Source organism: Onychostruthus taczanowskii, unplaced genomic scaffold, assembly GCF_017590055.1.
Source record: "Onychostruthus taczanowskii isolate IOZ18803 unplaced genomic scaffold, ASM1759005v1 scaffold2, whole genome shotgun sequence".
NCBI lineage: Eukaryota > Metazoa > Chordata > Aves > Passeriformes > Passeridae > Onychostruthus > Onychostruthus taczanowskii.
Window position 1 is genome coordinate 4071290 of NW_024499239.1, and position 14552 is coordinate 4085841.

At 42.6% G+C, this 14552-nt stretch overlaps 2 protein-coding genes across 6 annotated transcripts in view; one reads left to right on the forward strand and one right to left on the reverse strand.

Annotated features, from left to right (window-relative positions):
- The window catches only part of FIP1L1 (factor interacting with PAPOLA and CPSF1), a 36304-nt gene extending 28671 nt beyond the window's left edge, over nucleotides 1-7633 (reverse strand). For all 3 annotated transcript variants that reach the window (XM_041402625.1, XM_041402624.1, XM_041402623.1), the window contains exons 1-4: nucleotides 7474-7633; nucleotides 6738-6777; nucleotides 4325-4382; nucleotides 1627-1730 (exon numbers count right to left, since the gene is read on the reverse strand). In XM_041402625.1, the coding sequence (XP_041258559.1) occupies nucleotides 1627-1730; nucleotides 4325-4382; nucleotides 6738-6777; nucleotides 7474-7555 (284 nt within the window). In that variant the 5' untranslated portion in view covers nucleotides 7556-7633. The remainder of the gene's footprint in view (nucleotides 1-1626; nucleotides 1731-4324; nucleotides 4383-6737; nucleotides 6778-7473) is intronic.
- A 2976-nt stretch (nucleotides 7634-10609) lies between these two features.
- Nucleotides 10610-14552, forward strand: part of SCFD2 (sec1 family domain containing 2) — a 184964-nt gene continuing 181021 nt past the window's right edge. For 2 of the 3 annotated variants that reach the window (XM_041402765.1, XM_041402766.1), the window contains exon 1: nucleotides 10610-11354. In XM_041402765.1, the coding sequence (XP_041258699.1) occupies nucleotides 10619-11354 (736 nt within the window). In that variant the 5' untranslated portion in view covers nucleotides 10610-10618. Of the gene's footprint in view, nucleotides 11355-13622; nucleotides 13704-14552 lie in introns of all 3 variants that reach the window. The other variant, XM_041402764.1, reaches the window with a different exon arrangement.

Sequence of the window (14552 nt, forward strand, 5' to 3'; positions counted from 1 at the left end):
GTAACATTAAGAGCTAGCTCTCCCTACCACTTCTGTGTAATGTAACTTTACCTCACAGGTGACCCATACACATAATGAGATTTGCATATAATTAGAAGGTCAGGGTATAGTTTACAGTATCCACTTCCATGCAGTGCTGGTTTTCTTTCAAGTGTGACAACAGCATAAAACTGACACAAAAAATTTAACCTTCTAATTTGCCATGCTGTATTTGTGCATGATCTTGTGAAACAAATCTATCAGGTTTTTTTAACTGTGGTTGACTACTATATGAAAATCTGTTTAATCCTAGAAAACAGGCTTGTTCTACTGCAATTAAAATGTAAAACAATGTTCAGTTTGTTTTACATTTCTGCCCTTCTGTGAACTTTCTGTCTAATTTGCCCAGGAAAGAAGATTTTTCAGAAGACAGGCCTTTCTATATAAAACTTTCTACTCTGATTAGATTTAGGATCACCTGCTCATTGTCTCCTGCATACATGGAAAGAGCATCAGCAAATCCACTGAGAATATATATCTAGTTTTGCTTTAGTACCACAAGGTTTGAAGCCACTGCCTAGACCACAAAAATACTGCAAGTTACTGAAAGCAGAAAAATAAAGAACAGAAAGAATCGGCGCTTTTTCTATTACATTCATTTGCACATTATTTTAGAACACAAAATACTGAAAGTTTAAAAATACTATGTTTCAAACAGGAGTTTGAAACACCTGCATTCTAAAGTTAAAAATGTAATACATGAGACAAACCTACCTGCAGACCTGTCATAATTCGATTAAGAAATAGCACCCTAGTAACTCTGGTTTTAATAAGCATAAAAATATTAGGATTGCCAAGAAAAACAAGGAAACCATGTCCCTCAGAAAATTTCCATGCAATTAAAAATATCATTTCAAAATTTTGGGTAAAATTAGCACTGTACAAAAGTGTTCAGTAAAAAAAAAAAAAAAAAAAAAAAAAAAAAAAAAAAAAGCCCTTTTTCAAGACAAGAAGGGATACAGGGCAATAAAAGTAGTGAGATCAGCATAAATGCCTAAACAATGATCTTGGGAATTAATCTCCAGAGACTCACAACTTTATCCTTAAGAACATTAACATCTTATTTGAGAACATCAATAGGGATTGAAACTACAGGTCTAATTAGCACTGTATCTACTACAAACAGGATGAGGGACAAACACTTCTCTTGTTCTTGCCAATCTATCCTTTGCAACCAAAATGTCACAGTAACGACCCCAAAAATGCTATATAACATAGCCATTCCCTAATAAGAAACAACTCACTCCTTTACAAACTTAATACAATTATTTCTCAAAATCTGAAAACACAATTTAAACTTATATAGAACTCTTCCTTGTACTCCACTGATTTAATTTCACTTGTTTTCAAGCAACTGTATCATTAAAAACATTGTTAAAGAGCTAACAAAGTTCTTAATTGACAGTAATTGTGCACACAATCTGACATTTTTGGCAAGTATTAAATGGCAAATATGTGGCAAAGATAAAAAAAATATTAAAAATGCAAATATTAAAAAAGGCAAATAAATGACAAGCATTAGAGACTGCATTCATAATTAAATATAATCTCAAAAGTTTTCTCCATTAATGTTTGCAAATAACTTACCTAAACTGTGGAGCTCCTGTCTTAATATCCCCTATGGTGACTTGAACATCATCTTCGTCATCATCACTATCACTATCACTGTCATCCTCAGCCTCTGCCACCTTCTATAAAAGAAAAAGTCATCGCTTAGACAAAAAGCAGTCACTTACCTTCACAATGGAAACACAATCCAGGCAAAACCATTCATTCTAGAAATCTTTGAAAGAAGAAAATTCTCCTCTTCCTAGACATTAGAATTGAGTAGCATTAACAGCAAATTCAGTAGGTTACAAGTATCTGAAACATCTGTATCAAAATAGGGAAGTGTCTTTAATACTAGGTTCAGTTTCTCAAGCATAAAAGAATTTCCACTATCTAATATCCTCCTTCCCTCTACCTAGCTCATACACACTTGTTCTATTCTTACCTTGTCATTCAGGAAAGGACTAAAAGATATGGAAGACTAGCTTCTTGCCATCATCAATTATATATCCAGCATAACTCAAGTAAATGTTTTTCCAGCTGATGATGAACACTGGAGAAATCTATTCAGTTCCTTACGTAAGTAAGCTACATAAAATACTTGAGGCATTTCAGCAAACAGGCTGAAACATCAGATAGGAGGGCACGCTGTATGCTGTGTGATACACTTGAGCTTTTTAGGCTCAGGCAAGCACTGAACATGTCCCTCCTAAGCAGTAATTATCAATTCAGACCATTTTATTTGTAGATCGTTTTTTTATCTCCCAATGAACATCACTCTCCTTTTCCTATGCAGAATTCAATAACCGTGTATTAACCAGTCAGTTTTTCACAGTTAGACCTTGATCTCACTATCTAGATTAACTTCATGTCATCAGAAAATTAATGATTTCACAACTTAGCTCTTTTCCAAGTAAATACATTAAACAGCACAGGTTAAGCATAAAATTCCAGGGAATCCTCCCTGGAGGTGACTTTACTGTGAAAATAGAACCTTGACTTCTACCCTGTGTTTTCTATCTATTGCAAACCAGCTAAAATCAATTATCCACACATAGGACTCATTCTGTAACTGCATAGTTTTTAAAAATCCTTTAGCAAGGAACTTCTTCAAACACTTTGTGGAATCCAAATTTGATTTCCAACCAAATCACCCTTTTCACATATTGAAATCCTTCAGCAAGAGGCTGAACTCATGGAAGCCAAGCTGATTCTGCCCTAGCAGCCTAGAGTTATCCATGCACAGCCAAGTTCCAGCCCGTGTTTACTATACCATCTATTAAGTTGCCCTGTACATTAAAAAATCAACAAAAAACAACAGCTCCTTAGAAGGTAAGATGTGGGAGTGCAGTTCATCGCCACTACACAACATTAATATAATTTCATAATGATGAAAAGTCTATTCTTGGGGTAGGGAAGATGGGGCAAGTCTAGATCAGCATGGATATTTTGTAAATGACAGCTGAAGACAGTTTTTCAATTCCATATGGCTGGAAAGTGCAAATTTATCATTCATCAGGCAACCCACACAGATGCCACTAAAAAGGCATCAAACAGGAAACAAAATTTTGTCTGGACAATGTACCTTTTCAACCAAAACCCACTCCACTTATAATCAATGATTTTTCAGTTCCCTCTGCACAGAAATATTCACCTGTTCCTATTCAACCAACATGAACAACATCCACTTTTCTAAGCTGCTGCTGAACATTCATGGACACCATTTACCATTAAGTTCTCAATTTTTTGGAGATATTCTAATGATAACCTAACAATGTCAGGCTACATATAGATAATAAAAAATTAAAATATGCAAGTAGAAGAAAACGGAGCCTATAAGGATCTCCAGAAATACAAACACCTTTGATGCACTTTAAGTAGCTTTTCAGTTTAAACAACTGAAATAAGTTTTAAAGTTTTAATAAGTTTTTCCCCAATTTTAATTACACTCTAATGCCTTTCATAAATAAAGCATTAGAGTTACTGTAAAAAAAGTACTTCACTAAGAGGCCAGTCCTTGAAATTTGCACAAATATCTCAATAATGGTTTCTACATAATTTAAAGTAATTTCTTAGAGTATATAAGTCAAAAAGTCCCACTGAAGTAAAACAACAGTTTTCTTATAGAACTTCTCACACTTAAATTTTTCCCACTCACAGTAACCTGAATCCTTTAACCAACATAGCAACTGTAAATTTAATTTCTTGGTCCTTTCCTTCATCATACCAACCTTGATGTTATCAGACATACTAAACATTGAAGACTAACACAAAATAAGTGTTACATTGCATCTGAAAGGCATACGTAATTCATCCCTTGGTTCACACTTTCACAAAGATCTACAAATCCTGCTTGTCTATCGTATCCAAAAGAAGAAAAATGATCAGAAGACTTTATTTTCTTATCACTGAGAAAAACAAACCATCATTTTGAAAAAGGATGTCACTGAGAAAAGAGAGGTGTCTTCAAGCCCCGTCTTTCTGTCCTCCCCCAAAAAACTGGGAGTACTATTTATTTATTTTCTGCAAATTAGATTTTAAAAGTGGACTTAGCTGGAAATTTGATTTCCTAATTTAGTAATTTCTACAGTTTCTGCAGCTCACAAACACATTTTAGTAAAAAAATGGTGCACACTTAGGCATTAATTCATTTAAGTCCTAGTCAAATATGATTTCCCAGTAAGTCATTAAATGAAAACATTTTAAAACAGTATTTCAAAAACACGTTTAAAACTACCGTTTTCACAACGCCATTTTCTGCAGCTTCCTCTTCACTTCCAGGTGGGGGTGGAACACTTCAACAAAAACAAACAGGAAAAGGTGAAACTAGATATTTATGCACATGCTATTTCACAGGTATCAGCTAATGATGAAAAAAAGCTTTGCTTCATCATTCCAGATGGAAAGCGAAAGCTCCAGTTGTCTTTGGTATTAATTAAAAAACAAAGTTGACTTATTAAAAAAACCCCGAGATGAATATAACTTTATATCAGCAATATTTAGCTATCATCATTTATACTAAGTGGATATTTGTAGAATAGTTAGAAGCAATGAGGCATTACACTTGGATCTTCCTTTGAAATCAAACTGAAATACTTTGTAACATATGAAGGGAGAATAAGTTGTTTGGGTTTTTTTTTCCCATGCAGACTGACACTTTTCAAAGACATAATGGAACAAGAAGCATTTAAACACCCACAGGTAATGTTTCACTGAAACAGAATTCCCACAGCAGCATTATGAAATTCTCTCCTACCATATAGAATAGTTACAATTCAATGACTAATTCATTTACATTTAACTGCAGACTGAGTAAAAATTTTAAAATTACTGGTCCATCTAAGAGGATGAGTACTGTGACATCCATGCAAATGAGCTGTCTCACTGAGCCCACGTACAGCTGTTTCCTACACAGTAATATTTTAACTTCCACAGTCCCATTAGCTGTTAGGATGCTGCACCACCAATAGCAGAGTAAGCAGGGAGCCATCTAGAAACAATATTCTTTCACCGAAAAGGTATTTCTGAAACAAAGTGTGCAATTGCCAATTCTTATTGAATAGAATGAATCTAACCCCATACTCTGTTGGCAACACACCCGTGAGTTGCACCCAATACAGCCCAGCTATTGCCTCAGGATTCAAGCTTGATCATTTCACTTCATCACCTGGTAAAATGACAGATTAGGTACAGAACCTGAACAACACTTCACAATTTCTGTATATACAAACAACGCCAAAACTGAGGCCAGAGACCAAAACTTTTAACAGCTGAACTGTCCCCATACTTCCACAGCTCCAAACACAACTCCTAAGATGGGTGAGTTAGTATTTGTTATGCTTTTTGTCCAAAACTGTGCATTGCAACAGCCAAATGCCAAGCTAGACACTACTGACCAAAAACTGGAGTAGACTGTTTCTAAAGATCATTTTGGCCTCCATGTTGTAATGTAATTTTCCTAAAGTAATTTTCCTAAATAACAGTCATAGTGACAAACATGCCAGGTCAAGAAAAAGTAACTGAACATAAGGAATCAACTGATATGGAACAGCTTCTAAATAAAGAGCAAATAATTAACTAGAATCATTTGACCTGGAAGAGTCGCGATTCAAGACAAATGCAACACAGGTCTAAAAACCTGTTAAGTGACGTGGAAAAAGTGAAAGAAAACAACTCTGTTTCTTTACTACAGAAATAATGGGAATCAAATAATCACACCTCTAGCTGCTTCACAATGATATCATATATAGTCACGTGATGGAGGTAATTACTGATTTGTCATTCTGTGCTTGTCACTTGACATGAGTTCAAAAGAGCAACTTAGCACACTTATGAACAAGCAGTCCACCAAGGCTAACTAAATGCAAGAGTTCTCACGGAAAAAATGGAAACATCTATAGAAAATAACAATGTATGTTTTCACATATTGATTTTCCCTTTATTTGTTTAATATACCTTGACAATCAATAAATTTCCGTATTTTACCAATTATGAGAATTTCCTTCATTTAGCACAAGCGACTGATTCCCTCTTCCAGTCAGTCCTCATCACTGATCTCCATTAACTTTGTTAGATTTTCAAGGGAGCATCTTTGTGCCCTCATACAGCTCATTGTAACTCAAGCAGGTTCCCCTCAAATACTTCCAAAGCTTTCCTAAGCTTCTCCAGGTTTCTTTGAAATACTGTCTTACTGGTTAGAAAAAAAAACAAACCATGCCAACCCTGCAAGCCTAAGCAGATGCGATCTGTACATAAAACTACCTGGTAATCTTCCACTGCTTCCTTGTATTCCTGTTTTTGCAACTACACTGCAAACTCTTTGGGAGACATGATGTTTTTTTCGGTTGCTAAATTATCTCAAACAAGTCCTGATGCATCATTAAGGCCACAAAGCACAATGATCACAAAAATAAAAGACCTGTTGGCATTTTGTGAGTGGTTATTGCTGTCCATACAATTAAACTAACTTTCATACTTAAGTGGCCCAATTTCACAGGTACAGCCATTTCAAAGAAAAGCAAAGTCCAAACATACTATGTTAAGGACACTTTCAAAGACACCAGAGTGGGCTGGTAGGAGCTGGGAAGAATGTAATGAACACAGGTTTTGTGCAGCCATGCTACAGGGCTTTCAGTTGTCAGGATACTCACCTAGATTTTTCTTCCTCTGGTCTCTCTGCTTCATTTTCATCTACCATAAGAGAAAAGAAATACAATATTTAAGAATAAAATCCCTAGGGTATCAACTGTAACAGATTACCTTGGGATGTAGAATATTAGGGAAGTCTTCAGAGACATACTGACTATTGAGACATATTCTAAACATTTCAGTTGTGGAATCAGTCGAGCGGACCCCTAAGCAATTACAGCGCTCTGCACTGACAGGTCCACCTCGTGGGCAAGGTTTACTTTATATGTTTCATTAATACCTGAACATAAATATAGTCCCTAAAGTTGTATAAAAAGTTAATACATAAAAGGTTAAGCCTCTTTCAGTATTTCAACGCCGGGAACTCGAGCAGGAGAGCATCAGGGAGAGCTCGGTGCCCCCAGAGGTGCCTTTGGGGCAGGGACAACACGCGGGGCTCTCGCCGCTGAGGCCCAGCACGCCTCGGCCTGCGCGGCCCGGGCTGAGGGCCCGCGGCACCGGCAGCGGAGACCGGGGAAGGGATGGGGCCGGGAGCCGTCGCCACCGGGGGCCTGGCCGGGAGGACAGAGGGGGCTGAGCAGCCACGGGGGCGGCGGGACTGGTGGACCAGGTTCAGCGGCCCGGCGAGGCGGCTCACGGCGCGGCCTGCGCACCCCCGCACGGCCCCCCCTCCACGGCGGCGCCGGGCCGGCCCGCTGGGGAGGCGGGCTGGGCACGGGGGTCGGGGAAGGTCCGTACCGCCATAGAGCCACTCCTCCTCCTCGTCCCCGGCGGCCCCATCGGCGTCCGCCGACAGCCGCTCCGCCTCGCCGGTAGACATGGCTGCCTCCCGCGGGACGCGCGGGCCCGGCCCCGGCAGCGCCTCCCTCCGCCGGCCGCCCCGCCGCGCCGCGCCGCCTGCGGGGGGCGGCCCGGCCGGGCCCGGCCCCGGGACTGCCCGCCCCGCCGAGCCGGCCGGGCACCGTCCTTCCGCGGCCACTCACCGCGGCTGTGCCTTCGCCGCTCTCCCGAGGCGCGCTGAGAGAGCCGCCTTCCCTTCCTCTCGCTGCCGTTTGCTCTCGGCGGTCCTTGTGCTCTCCTGCGTCCCTGGACGCCCGTCCGGCCCCTCAGCAGGGATCACCGGCAGCATGGCGATCTCCTCGAGAACATCCTTGCCTATCTCCAGAAGCAGGACTTGGCTAAACACGCGTACACTCCAGTGCCGTGCATCTACCGGCGGCTGATGGCAGCTGCTGAGGGAGCGTAAGCACGGGGTAAACACGCCGCTGCCTCTGCTAGTGCTGTCCCTCGGCTGGATGCTGTATTTTAGGTTTAGCAACTCTTCATAGATTTTTTTTTTACCCTCCACAAATTTCCTGCCTTTGTTTTTAGGTACAGTAAAGGTTTAACATTCGTAGTGTGCTGTGAGTGTTCCAACGTGTTTCTATGTTCAAAATGTTTCTATGAATTTCATTAATTCTGTTTTTAAAGTGGTGGGGAGTAATGAGCCCTTTTTCCTGGTGATTTGTTCACTCTACATCTGTGAATGCCAGACAAGTGCAAGATGGATTAGAAAGGTTAAGTACCAACAACTGTCCAAATAAGTGTCAACCACTTGTGTGTACAAATGGAGCTTGTGGTGTTTCAGGATGTATGTGAAAACTAAAACAGGGACTTGCTTTCTCACAGCAGGTCAGTTTGGGAAAAATCAGACTAGAGGACTTGACTGTAACATAAACACGAGTCTAAGTGAGGGGAGCTTATTTGAATTGCCTGCATAGAGAAAATTATTTGGAAGTTTCATATATGGCATGACATTTCACTGGGGTTCATGTGAACAACCAACCAACTCAAAATTTCTTTTCACCTAAAATTGTCTGAGTATTGTGTACAGGTAATGAATTATGTGGTGTAATTGGGTAGGTTTTCATCTTGCTATTTAATTTTTTATGCAAATAGTCATGGAGTCAGCAAATGGTTTTTCACCATTGAGTCACTTGTTTCTCATAAGACAAATGTGTACATGTAGTACCTCTTCATAGACATCAGTGTCTGAATTTTCATTCCTGTTTTGTTTACTTTGCCATTTTAACACAGTTCTGGCTGACATTAAATGACACAGCTGAATTCAAATAGTTTCCTTTGGCTGCAGACACAGAAGAAAGAAAGAAAGAAGAAAGAAGACCATGTTTGAGGAAAATGCAACAAGTAGAAGCCAAGAGTAGGCTAAGAACAAAAAATATCTTAAAATACTATGATGCAGATCCTGCAAGCAGATTTCCTTGTATAAACCTTTAAAGAGAAATCACAGAGAGCTGGTGGTGATGGAAAAACCCAGTTTGAACAGTTGTGGCCTGTAAAAACTGTTTCTTCTAAGGCTTTGAATAGTTGAAAGGCTGAAGACAGAACGCATCTTTGCAAGCTGCATCACCATCTTCACTCACAGGTTACACCTCACAAACGTACAACAAGATACCAAGTTTATGGGAACCCTTTAGTAGTACAGTTTGTCTTCTGACACAGTAGTTGTCACCTTGCACAAGGGATAAAATAAGCTATAAAAACTACTTAGGTAATGTTGTTCTGTATTTTAACCATAGTGCTTTAAACTTACTAACTTCATTTTGTCTTCTAGCAAGTAATTTTTCTTTTTTTCAACACTGGCATATGCAGAACTAGTTGCAATCTATACAGTATTAATAAAGAAAAAAACTATTAGCTTTCTAAAAAAGCATCTGATATTTTGACAATAACATCTGTAAAAAACCTCTTAACCTTTTAAAAGAGATCAGCTCCCCCTGCCCCTTTTCTTGAATGGTTTTAAAGGTAAAGAACCCCTTTTAAGTTGTTGGGCAAGCCATAATTTATCTAGATTTTGTCTGTGGCACTCAACCAGAAAGCAAAAACTCAGATACATAATCTCTGAGGTAATTCAGTCTGAGAGAATAAATCTACTTGTTTATAAACTCAGGGGCCCAGTTTTAATTATCCCCCATCCTTCTTAGTGTTCATTTTTCAAATCAAAATAGTCCAGAAGGGTATTAACTTACATATTTTTCTAGCATGATGAAGTTATATGCCCTAAGGTTAAAATAACAGATTGGTGCTAGAACAGCACAAAGAAAGGGAAGAACACATCTGAGTAGCAATGTCAGTGCAGAACACTAAAAGGGAAGCATCTGATTGAATTACTGGAAATCTAGTGAATTTGGTGTTACTCATGTCTTTCAGTGTTCTGAAACCATTTGAATCTGTAAGAGACCTAAGAACAGCAGTTAAGCTGGAGGGTGAACTCAGTGAGTGTTTTATCTCTTTATTAATGCCGATAGTCCGGCTGTGTCAGAAAAGGCGCCTTCCTGTCTGCGTACCAGGAGGCTGCCCAGGTGAGTAGTGTGGAACACACATTTGCAAGCGCCATCCATTCTCTGGGGAGAAGAGACTGGATGCTTGTTATGGCGTTTTTTCTCGTTAGCCTTGATACTGATTTCGAGATCAAGGACTTTTAAAGGGGAAAGTGGAATTAAAATAATTTGTCGTACGTCTCTAACTGTACAGTGAAAAGCCGCATTTGCTGAGCAAGAGTACTCCGTGTTGCCAGCTCATTCACCAAAGCATTAGTTGTTAACACTAACACAATAGGCCATAGTAGGGCAGGGAGCAGTGATGAAGGCTCGCCTCTCGGGTGCTGATCATGTGAAGTGCCGGTGAAGCGGCTGTTCCCGCCGTGTCACCCCGGCAGTGTCGCGGAGCCCTCACCGGCCCGGGCACCCCCGGCGGCCGCAGCGCCCACCGGGGACCGCCAGCGCCCCGCCCCGCCCGCGCGCAGCCAACCCGCGCCCGACACGTCATCGCGCGGCGCCGGCGGCGCGCCCGGCACGTGCGGCGTGTTGTGGCTGTCACCGCCATGGCGGTGTCGGAGGTGCTGCGGCAGCTGAGCCGCCGAGCCTGGGAGCCCGCGCTGGCCCGGGCGCACCGCGCCGCCGTCCTCATGGACGCGCCCTCCGCCGAGGCGCTGCACTGGGCCGGCGGGGCGGGCGAGCTGCTGGCGGCCGGGGCGCTGGCTGTCAGCGCGCTGTCCGCCGAGGCGGCGGTGCCGGCGGGGGCGGCCTGCGTCGTGTTCGTGGTGAGCGGGACGCTGCGGGGCGGCGCGGCGGCCGCGGTGCGCGGCGTGCTGGAGCGGGGCGCCGTGCGGCACTGCGTGCTGCTGTGCGGCGACGAGGCGGAGGGCGGCGGGGCGGCAGAGCTGGAGGAGACCTTGCGGAGGTGGATGGGCGAGGGCGGCTGCGCCGAGGTGCTGCTGCGGGGCCCGCCGCTCCTGGCGCCCGTCTCGGCGGAGCTCTGCCTGCTGCCCGCCCTGGCAGCGCTCCTCCCGCCGCTGCGCGGCCCCGGCGGCCCCGGCTCCGCAGAGGTCGGGCTGGGTGCGCTGCCTGCTGAGCTGCGGGCGGCGGTGCGGGCCCTGGTGGGTGAGCTCGACTCTCTCTTCACCGCCCTCGGTCTGCGGGAGGAGAGCTTCGCTGTGGGGGCCCTTAGCAGGGTCGTCGCCGCTGAGCTGGCAAGCTACGCGTCAGCCAGAAACAGGAGGAGGACAGCCACCAACAAGGCCTCTGTCATCTTCGTGGACAGGACGTTGGACCTTGCTGGTAAGAAATCCTCAGATGGTATGGGCTGTCATTCTACAGGGCCCATACCCACCCCACCGGGAGAGTGTCAGATAGTGGGAACCCGCATTCCACTTTATACCGTGTCCTCCCATGGGTATATGGCTCTATTTCTGGGTCCTGGGTGGGATTGTTCTTGAGATCTGGTGTGCTAGAATACACTTGTTCAGTGGTTACCAGGCAATGATGGTAGAACTCTGGGCTTCTCCTGAAGCTTGGGGAAACATGGCTGGGTTCAAAGCAGTAGTTCCTGCAAGTTCCACATCGTCCTGCTCCAGTAGGAAAACTTGGTGTTCCAGCATTCTGCTGGTGATACCCAATGTCCTCCTTTCTGTTCCAAAACAGCTATTACTATGGGGGATATGTACATGGTAATCTTTTGTCCCAGTGTCAGTTTCATGCTTCCTGGATTAAAATCCACTGCACTCAAGCATCCATTACTGACATTATCCAGTTGTTTGGAAAAGTATCTTACAGGCTGCTTCCATGACCCTAAATGCTGTGCCAATACCCCTAGTGCCAGGTGCATCCTTTCCTGCAGAAATAGCGCAAATGGTTTGGTTAAGTGGTGGTCCCGGGGGGTCAGTGACCCCAAAGTCATACTTAACTGCCCGATGAACTGGTGCTGCTTTCCTAATTAGGAGAAAAGTTGACATAACTGAGCTGGTTACTCTCCTGTTGTTCTTGGTTCGTGTTTAACATGATCTTACAGAATAAGCAGTGTGCGGTTCCATTCCACAGGTTAGTGGTTTGAAGAGTAATTATATAAAGCCACCAGGTATGCAAACAGTTCATCTGGCAACACTGGGAGCATGTTTAATCCCATGGCCATGATGGCTGCTTACACACCCTTGTATCCCAGTGGATCATAGAAATGAAGAGTAAGGCAGAAGGCTCTGCTGGAAATCCAAAATTTTGTTTCTAGCACTTCCATTTTGCTGCAAGCTAGAAACCTTAACTGTGGCTGTGTACCACCTTGAGGTGTGAAGGAAAGGGTTTTCATGTTTCAGACTAAGCTTTATGGATTGCTATGAAGTATCCAGTGAATCTGTTTGTCACTCTTATCTTTATGTCTGTCTAGGCAGATACACGTTTCTGTAGGTATGAAAGTGTTTCTGTAGGTATGTGTATTGATATAGGCCGCCGTATTGATATATTGCCATATTGATATATTGCCGCCACATGTCATGTAGCATGTACTTGGCACAGTGTTGCACCTTCTCTGTTTCTGAATTTTCCTCCATATTTTTTTCCTCCCATAATTTCGCTATCGTGTATCCTTCAACTGCTGTTCATAGCTATCAACAAGGTGCTGAAGAGCAGCTATGAATCCAGGCAGTTAATGCTGTGCTGAGGTTGGGAAGATTGATCAGAGGACTACAGGAAATTGGACTTGGATAAGGAATCTTAAAATGAAATTATGAGAAGAGTGTTGGTTAGGGGTGAGAATGGGGAAGGGATTTATTTATGCACTCAGATAGCGAGAAGAAATAAAAACAAAAAACAGATGTGGGGTGACAGGAACTGCCTGACAAGGAGACTGTTGAGTTATGGAGAGAGATATTTGGTGCTAGCTTAAACTTGGGAAGTGTGGAATCTTGTACTTCAGTAGGAGAGGGTTTTTTGGAGATAACATTAGAGTTGTAGTGAGCAGCATTGGAAGGAAATATCAAAGCTCACAGAATAAGGATGAGAAGTTACGGGATTTGTTTTTTTAAGATTCTCTTCTCAGTATCCATAAATAAAATTAACATCCCTGCATGCAACCATTGTTTGTTACCAACAAATGCCTCCAGAATTCATTGGTAATTTCATTGAATTATTCCTCCGGTTTGGACATGATACTTGTGCTATCAAATACAATGCAAACTGAAGGAAGAAAAGTCTGGTGCATTTCAGAAGTAAAGCTGTATATGAACCTGAATTTAGTGGCACACAATAAGATTTGTTTCATTGGTTTGCTAAAAACTGTACAGTAAAAAATACACAGGGAAAGCAGGGGGTGTAGTTAGTGTAGTTAGCTGCTGTTAAAGAACTGGTTGGTTGACTTTGGAAATTGTGTCAGCTACAACTTGTATCAAATGTCACCTATTTCAGTTTGTAAGTTATAATGTAAAAAGTGAAATTAGACCAGCATGATACATCAGAGTATCATGAAAGCTAGATGTTAGCCTGTCATGAAAGCTTCTACGTTGCAGTGGTCAGATAGCTTGTTGTACACGAATGCTCAGTCTGTCTGTACTTTGGCAGAATTCAAAACCATCACCTGTGCCTTGAACACTGTTGCTCATGAAAAGCTGCTGAGCAGTCTGTTCACTCTCCTCAGAAGTGGTGAGTAGAGAGGATCAAAACTAATCCCATGCACCCCTGTGAAGTCAGTGCAGTTTGAAAGTGACTCCCTCCGATTTCTTGTCCTAGTCTTGTGAAGTTTAACAATCTTTTCAGGCTTGGTTAATTTATGCAGTTGATTGGGGTGACAGTGGCTTTTAAATCCTCCATTAGATGTTTTGTGATTGATTTGATGAGGCATGGCAAAGGCCAGTAGCACTGTTGGACCAGTGGAAACCTCCAAGAAGTAGTAGTCGTGGGAAAGTCACAGAGGCTCTCACTGGCTGTTCATGGAAGCAGCTCGAGTACTCTGAGTCTTCCCCCTATGCCAAGAAGAAAGGAAGGATGTCAATAATTAATGTGGGTTTATTTGCATTTGAGGTGTTTCTAGTTTAACCAAATGTCTTGTCTAACTAAATGTTGCTTGCATGCAGCATGTGTGGAGAGACAGATGTTGCTTCCAGTACCTGGGGTGAAGGTTCACAAGATTATTGCTGGTTTTCCTGTGCAGCTTTGCAGGTGTTGCAGTGTGCCTTACATGTGACCCATCTAGCAAGAACAATGTAGGGATTTTGGAAAACAAGGTAGCTTAGGGAGTCACAAAGACAGCCCAGCTCATTCCATCTGTATTTCAGTGGTCTAACTCTGGCTGGGAATGGTAGAAAAGGTAGTTGCTGTTATTCTGTAATTGTTGCAGGTTTTGGTGAAACAAATGGGTAATAAACAAGCTGAGTGGCCAGATGTCCACACTGCAGTACCACCCTGTGCTGGACACTTGTGCCTTCTTTGCTTTCTGTGGATAAAGGTGTTGCCAGCACAGAGTTTGCCTTCACTTTTCCTTTTTCATCCTTG